At 38.8% G+C, this 8,406-nt stretch overlaps 1 protein-coding gene across 1 annotated transcript in view; it reads right to left on the bottom strand.

The window, feature by feature from the left end:
* PAPSS1 (3'-phosphoadenosine 5'-phosphosulfate synthase 1) overlaps window positions 1–8,406 on the bottom strand; it is a 47,200-nt gene that overhangs the window by 8,238 nt on the left and 30,556 nt on the right. Inside the window, exon 10 of the mRNA XM_009273572.2 lies at window positions 4,998–5,227. Within this exon, the coding sequence (XP_009271847.1) occupies window positions 4,998–5,227 (230 nt within the window). The remainder of the gene's footprint in view (window positions 1–4,997; window positions 5,228–8,406) is intronic.

Raw genomic sequence — 8,406 nt, forward strand, 5'->3', positions numbered from 1 at the left:
AGGAAAAAAAAAAAAAAGAAAAAAGAAAAAAAAAAATCCATTTGTCCAGACACTGCTGTGGCTTTTTTAATTGCCAGACTAATTTCCTTTCTTAATTGAGTTTTTTCTCAGCAGCAGTCTGTGGCTGCATTTTATAGGACTGATCTTCTGTAAAGAATTGGGAATCTCTGCTCACCCAAACAACTACTATTATTAAGCCACCAATCCCAAATTGCACTTGTCTGTGGTAACTCTTTGAGAGGCCTTTTTGGCTGAAGAAACACACTAACTGTTTTTCTGAAGGGATTTCAGCATTGGATAGGGATTTTTTGGGGGCTGGTGGTGTTTGTTGGTTGCTTGGTTCTTCAGTTGTTTTTTCTTTACACTTCAGTCTAACAGTGGTTCACAGATCAGACATTCATTTGGAATTTCTCCATTATAACCAGAATTCTTCCTATAAACTTTCACAAAACATGTTTGGACATATTCAATGATTGATCCAAAATTCTACGAAATCTAAAAGGGTAAAAACTATGATAAGCAAAGGACTGTACCAATATTCATACTAGTTTCTATACGTATTATTTCTTCAGAATACTGTGCAAGTGGAAATGCTCAAGCTTCCCACAGAAACTTAGTTTAGGCTTGCTATCTGACTTCAGCAACAACAAAAAGGGATTTTTTTTTTTTTTATTATTATCCTCTTTTTGACCAAAGGGAAAATGAATTTAGCTCTAGCTGTGCTGCTATACATCGCTTCAAATGCATTCCTCAAATCCCTTTCCTAAATCTTAGTTTTAGACACAACTTTTCCAAAAATATGTTTTAAGACTGTGGTTCCATGAGGGGCTAAACCTAATTCTAAGATGTCCAAGAAACAAATTTAAAATTGTGGTGGCTTCACAATGTAAAATACAAATACAGTTTCAAAGTCATTGGTTGTTCGCAGGTCTTAATATTTTAAAGGGTAACTTTAGTCAAACAATTTATACAAGTTAAACTTTGTGCACCATTCTGCAGCTACAGTTGCTGTGCAGCTAGTATAAAGGCTTTTACATCAGTCTTTTCTTACCCCCTTTCCTCACGCACAATGCTCCATGATTGTCCCTGAATGCAATGAGGATATCTCTGCCTTTCCTTATAAACAGGGGTACATGTAGATACACGTGCTGCCAAGTGACTTCAGCTCCAGCACAGCACCACAGCAGCTCAACATTGTTAACCAGCAGCGTTGAGGCCCTTACGCTCAAAGCTAACAATCATGTTCTCCAGACTGTTCCCAAGCAGAGATACGGGATCTACTGAAACTCCAAGGGCAGCATGCATTCTGGAGAATACTAATGGAAGTGAGAAACAAACTTAACTTCTGTATCAACTCCACAAAACTGCACTTGCATGGACACCTTTGGGAGCTGAAGACCTTAAAACAATGACCTCTTAGAATCACAGGCAGCACACCTGAGAAGTAAGGGCCTTTGTTACTAATTTGGAGGCGGGGCCAGTGGTAGGCTTTTTGATGCTTCCCAGGCTTGCCACCAGGTCACGAGCAGCTTAGCCACAGCAAGGTATCACATAGTTGCACAGTATCTTATGGTATGTAGCTGACCAGTACCAACCCAGCATGTGAAAACCTAGCCCCCATAGGCATACATGGAATGCTATCAGCAACTGTTACACCTTTCTCATAAAAGCTGAGCATTAATGTTTAGAAATGTCACAAGCAAAGCAACTCTGCCACTGCTAATGCTGCAGCCCCAACTTGTCAGACATCCTTCTGGCAGTTGGATCAAGCTTTTGGTAACCTCTCACCACTAGCCAAAGATTCATCCCCCATCATCCCCATGGCTTGAGATTGCCTTCAGAAGCGGAAAGATAATTCACTAACATCAAAGAGCCCAACTGCAATAACCTCTGCATGTCTTTGCTGCCAAGCCAGGTGTGGGCCCAACTCTGCCAAATTAGAGGCACACCCAAGATAGCAGATGGTGCCCATTATGGCTTCTCACAAGCACCTTCCCTGATAGAGAAGTCTAGGAGGCCTGAAAGAATAGAAGAGATGACCACTCAGGGAGAGAATAACTACTTCCAGCAGCTAAGACACAGCTCAGCCATAGCTCGGTCCAAGGGAAACCCACTTGCCATAACCTTCTGTGAATCCATTAGTGATGTAAATTCTTGAATTGCCTAGCTGGCTGTCAAGTCTCCAAGCCTCAAAGAACTGAGAAAGGTGCAATAGAAATCAAGTTACCCATTTCCAAAACAAGTCAGAGCAACGCTTCTATGCATACAACCCTCTTCCCCACATTTTCATACTGTGTTTTTCACCAGGTAAGCGGTGAGCTCAGGAAAGATTTCCACGAACATCACTATTTCACACCCAAGGGTCTTCCACCAGTACTGATCCTCCCATATTTCCAGACAATCCTCTATTCCCTGCCATCATCCTTACAGAGTCAAACACCACATGGTCCAGGAGTCTGCCACATTTTCAGCATTACACAGACTATCTTGAAATGCAGCCAGCTGCACCCACCCAAACTCTAATTCTGTCTGGAGCCTACCACAGTGTTCTGTCTATGGCAAGCAGGAGCAATAATGGCTCTCTTTTCAGGGAGTCTGCATGTGTCCGCATTGCCATCTAGAGGATTGCTGCTGCACTCCAGTCCACCCTGTAGTTTACAAACAGTATCTAGGGAAGGACAGGACAAATGGTCTTACATTCTGACAGCAGCAGGGCAAAACTGCACACTAATAGCAGCATGGTCTTTTTTCCAAGACAGTGACAGAAACAGAAAAAAAAAGTCTCAAACCAAAGGGTCCCCACAGGCATGATGGAAGGATAATAGGGTGCACATAATGCAGTCTGTGACAAAAGGCAAAACCTGTTACCACAGATTTATTTATTTTTTTATCATTTGCTCTGGCTAATGACAGAACATTTTACTCCCCTTGATCTAAATCAAATCTATCCTAGGAGTACAGTATCAATGATCACAGAATCAATATTCTTCTACAAAGATTTTCTGTTCTATGCAATGGGAATTCTGGCCTCTCATGTTGCTGCTCCCCTTCTGTGCCAAATTATTAAGAAATGACACACCAGTACAACTATTTCACTTTAATCTTTATGTATTTATCTTCTAAAACTTGCTGAATTACTGGGACAACAAACAGGACAAATACCCATAGTATCTACTACAACAGCTTTTTGAACCTTATGTTATAATGTTTGCATAAAACTAGCAATATTTACATCACAATCTAGTTACTGTGCACAGCAATGAGGACTTCTAGATGCATCTCAAATAACGAAAGGCACAAAGGTAGTGAAGCGTTCAATAGCTAGCTAAGAGGCAATAAGTTTAGGAAAAGACTTTCATGTCATATATGTTAGGAGTATCCTTCCCGCTGATTTTATTCCTCCTAATGAAAATACCATATGTACCAGGGCATAGGTCTGATCTGACGCTACTGTCCATAGCTCCACTTGAGAAAAAAAAAAAACCTGCTGCAATGCCATCCAAAAAGAAGCTTCACAGCACTAAGGAGAACCTTACTCTGGAATGCTGCCTATATGGGAGGGAGGAGGAAGGAAGAACAGCATCAGCAAACTACAACTGCTAAATAAGCGTCCCTGATTAGCTTCAATTTTAAAACATCTGCAATGTAGCAAATCATCAAATTTCTAAACACATATGGACATTGTAGAGTAATACACAGCGAAACTATTTTAATTCTTGTCAGGTTTCAACAGACTTGCCTTTATCATGCTGCTTATGATTTCCAAACAACAGAAGAACATACCATAAAGTTATATTTAGTTATGTAAGAGACGATAACACTTTGCAGCTTTTAAAAATAAAAGCAGACTAATTCAGGTGCTTGGAATTTACTGCTGAAATATAAAGCAGTTACATAATTTACAATCAAGGTTAAGCCAGCACACTATCTACTAATAAACATAATTCACTGTAAGAAAGACACAAACTGCTGAATAAAACTTGTTGGTCGACTGTCACAAGCCACAGTGACATCCTTGGAGACTTTTATACTCAGCGTAACTGCAGCATAAGCAGCTGAAGAACAAGAGGTAAGAGATGGGTTCATTTTTACAGATCAATCCATCCCATGCTGATTTCATGCTTTCAAAGATGAACTGTGTTGTACAGACATACTTCTTTAGTTAGAAGCAGTAGGAAATAGTCAGAATATAAAAGATACAAATGTTTTTTAGAAAAACATCTTGCTTAACAGTTTGCATTTCAGTACTAACTACAACTGCAGTTTGATGTAAAGCAAAAGTACAGCTCAATAATCTAAATGAAGAGGTTTAAACTATAATGACAAGTCATCTTCCCAGTCCCACTCATTGGCACCACAGCAACACATACAGTGAGTTTTGGACTCCGCTATGCCACACAAGTGAAAAATAATACTGGAACATGCAGAAGGTGAAATTACCTGTCCTGTAACTGGGTCAAACAAACAAAAAAAAAACATGGCTGAAAACCCTGGGACATACAATGGACTTAGGGCATCATTTTGCATTATTGTTAAACAGAGCAAATAGCTATTTGTCACCCTTTCCTGTCCACTATCTTCCCCCTGCTGCACTCTCTCATTGTTTCTCTTCCATCGTATCTGATGCATACTTAACACCCGAGAAGCATATTTAGAAAGATAAACCAGCAGAAAGCTAATCTTACCATTATAATAAATAGTAATATTTTTCTGTGGATTTAGCAATCTGTGCCAACATGTTCCAGAATTAGAGAAACTCCAGTACCTGGGAGGAAAAGAAGAGCTTCCAGGGGCAGCTAAAGTTGGATCGGGTTAGTTGTGCTGTGAAACCGCACCCAAATCATGCTGAAGTCAAGCTGCATTCGTGATGTAAAACCACATCTAAACACTGCCATCTTTAAGCAATAAGAATTTAATTAAAACCAATTTTTTTATGGAGGCGGGGGTGTAAAAGGCAGCTATTGCTCAAAAAGTCTTAAAACGAAAATACAACTTACTGATCAGAGTCATAATAATCCATGCACTTCTTTTTTTTATTATAAGCTGCAACTCTGAAGGGTACAATTTCCAGTGCTCTGAGGCCTGGAGCCATTGTCAACACTTTGGCACCATGGGTTGGTTCATACAGATCTTTCCCAGTGTCAGGGTGTGGCATCCCTGCTGGATCTCGCCCTACAATGTAGAAGTTAGCTCCTGCAACCATCCGTGATCTACAGTGCCACTGAACCTAGAACAGAGACAGGAAAAAACAGTTAACAGAAGAAAACAGTCAAAATATGACCCTTAAAATGTGCATGCATTGTATAATTACCACTTTTTCCCTAATCAGACATGATTTTTACTATGGAGCCACAACAAAACAAAGAATCAATTATGTGAATCACCACCAAACTTACAGTTAAGACATACTATTCCCGTTTCATTTGCACATTAGGATACTTAAACTATTTTACCACAGTGTTTGGAACAGTATAATCAGGGCAAGAAAGATGGAGCTCATCCATTTCTTAGCTCAGTTCTTCCTGATGTCACCCTCCATCCCTTTCCTTTTATATAAAAAAATTAATGCAAAAGCAACTGCTTTGGGAAGCTTAGTGGGATCTAGCCGTATATTGCTCTATTTTAATCACAGTAATTCCTCTAAAAAGACACCCTGACCAATAGATAGCTGCCAAACATCTCACTGGAAGAAAGACAAGATAGGCTTCTAAAACACAGTGTTCTCAAGTGATCTAATCAACCTATCTACACATTAAAACAGAAAAATTAGCCATGCCTAGCATTTTCACCTGGTGCATGTGGCAAGGATGTTGTCCAAGGCAGGCCTTTAACACTTAGTCTGTGTCAATATTAAGACCCAAAGGACATATAAACTAGGTACATACTGCACACGAATGCTCGGAATAGGCTTTCACAGCCTGCCTGTCACTAAGACTTCCTACTTATACCACAAGCTTCCAAGATGAAAACTGATAAAGCAACTCTAGTTTTGGTAACTATTTAGTCACTTTTCCCCAACCATTCTGAAATAATTTGATTCTAACACATCTATATAAACTGGGGAGGAACCAATGTCAAAATCAGAAACTTTAGCTTTACTGAATTTTTGTTTGGATGCACCAACTCCCTTCCACCTAATATTTGAAGTATTTGAAGACAAACAGCTTTCCCACATTACTTTGTTGCACATTTCAAAATGAGTGGTTTCATGACGAACAGCTTGATTTTTACTTTTTTCCTTATAGCTCAGTTACTACTGAAGGTAAAAAAATACTCCAAAGGAAATTCTGCACACAGACTATTCAATCATCTGCACCCTACAACCAAAGAAATGCTTTCAAATTATTTAGAAATGCATCTCTTTTACTAAATATGGTGAGAGGATTTGTTTTTCCTCCCAAAGACTGTTTGCAGTATTTACTAGATCCTAGACTGTTAGATATGTTACACTTATGACAGTTTTTAGACTTCTCATGTTATAGGACTGTTAGTGAATTTTCTTAATTCATTTTTATATGTAATATTTTCAATAGAAAATTTAACTGTACAGTACAGGAAAAGTAAAATAACTATTACATTACTTTAGGTAACAGACACAAGACTTCAGGAAATATCAATATGTTCTCATACTGGGAAGCATTCCCCTGAAAGAACTGTCATACCATCTATATAGCTTAGTACCTGCCAAAGAATACTCAGAGAAGAGTTTAAAAAAAACCTAGTAAGTATATAACAGTAGTTTCTTACATGCGCAGCCTTACCTTCACAAAAAAGTAAAGGGCCTACCCAGTAACTACATAGTGTAAAATAGCTTCGCAAGTTGAACAGTAATAAACATCTGTCAAAACATCTGTCAAGCACTAAAGGGAAAACAAAGAAGGGGAGGCAGGAGGGAAAAACCCCGCAAATCATAGAACAAGAGTTGCTGCCGCTACCTTGTAGTAAATGGACAGTGTCATGGATAAATTTTCCTTCCATTACAAAACAAACTTTCATCTGCTTACTGCAAATCTTTACATAAAACAAAATCAGTGTTTCCTATTTTAGGCACTGTGCATGCTGTTCTATGTTAATAAGCTGTAGGCAAGAAGCTCAAAAGTGATTTTTCAAAGTAGTAACTAACTGTTAATTCTACATTAGTTCTACAACTAATTGTTATAGAAACCATTCAAGAAGGAAGTTTTGCAGTTAATATGGACAGAGTTCTGTAAATCAGTAGTCACATAATGAAATTAGGAACAAGTCATGAGTTATGAGGGTACTGTTGGTATCAGTTTTCATCTTGACCACAGCCAGACATTACACATGATGGATTCAACTGCTATTCAAGCATATAGGGTGCTATGGAAGCATCCGGATGCTGATAGCTGTGCTAATAATTTTAATATTTATGTTACAAGTACAGAGTGGGCCATACACATGAAATTCCAGCATACCACAGCAGCTAGCAGCATATTCTCTGAAACTGTTCTAGCACAGTTAAGAAATCTAAGTTTCATGTTGTCATTTGGGTAACAGCAAGTAAGAACTCCATTTCGAATAAGTGAAGCTATTTGACTAAGACAATTTAGAACAATGTAAACCACATGACTGAGACATAAAACTAGCACCTCTTGTCCCATTTCTATGCATCCATGCTACTTCAGAACATATTTACTTTCCTAAGCAGGTGAATTTATTGCATTTTGATACAGAATTTTCCCTTATAGAACTGTTTCTTTTCTTCCAAGGTAATTATCAGGAATGTTAAAAATACCAAATTGCTAAATTGATGCTTATGAAACATGTCCATTAAAATCTTTACAGACTGGAAGGCCACATCCATCCTGTGGATAACCATACTAACAGCTGCTTGTTGTTCTGTAAAGCACCTGTGCTACAGAAACAAATCTGGTACCAATGTCTTTTAAATGACCTATGGAAAATGATTAAAGGAAGAGTCTCTTTTATTACTTGGCTACAAACGTTATTGTCAGGCCGTACTCTGAGGTCACTGGAAATGCCATATAGGTTAGGAGAAAACTCTTACTCTGTTCAGAATAAGGATCATGGACCTTGTTCCTCCTCATATGCTCGTGAATACAAGACCAAAGTAGAAGATTTCTGTTAATTCTCACAAAGGGTCTATGGGAACAGCACAGTATTCCCTACAATAACTCACTTAGATGCCTCAACTAGATCTGGACTACAGTTTTTTCTCTGGACTGAAAGGCAGTGCAAGCTCTGTTTGATCAGACAACTGGCCAGCAGAAAATAAGCGACACCTGTCTAATTTAATTCCACTGGTGAGATCTCCTATCTATCAAAAAGCTACCACAAAGTTAACCTCTTCAGCCTGGTCAGAATTGCAACTTCCTGCGACTCATGGCGGGGAGGGGGGGGGGAAGAACCACAAAAAAAATAATG

Source organism: Aptenodytes forsteri, unplaced genomic scaffold (genome assembly GCF_000699145.1).
Source record: "Aptenodytes forsteri isolate BGI_AS27 unplaced genomic scaffold, ASM69914v1 Scaffold93, whole genome shotgun sequence".
Taxonomy (NCBI): Eukaryota; Metazoa; Chordata; class Aves; order Sphenisciformes; family Spheniscidae; genus Aptenodytes; species Aptenodytes forsteri.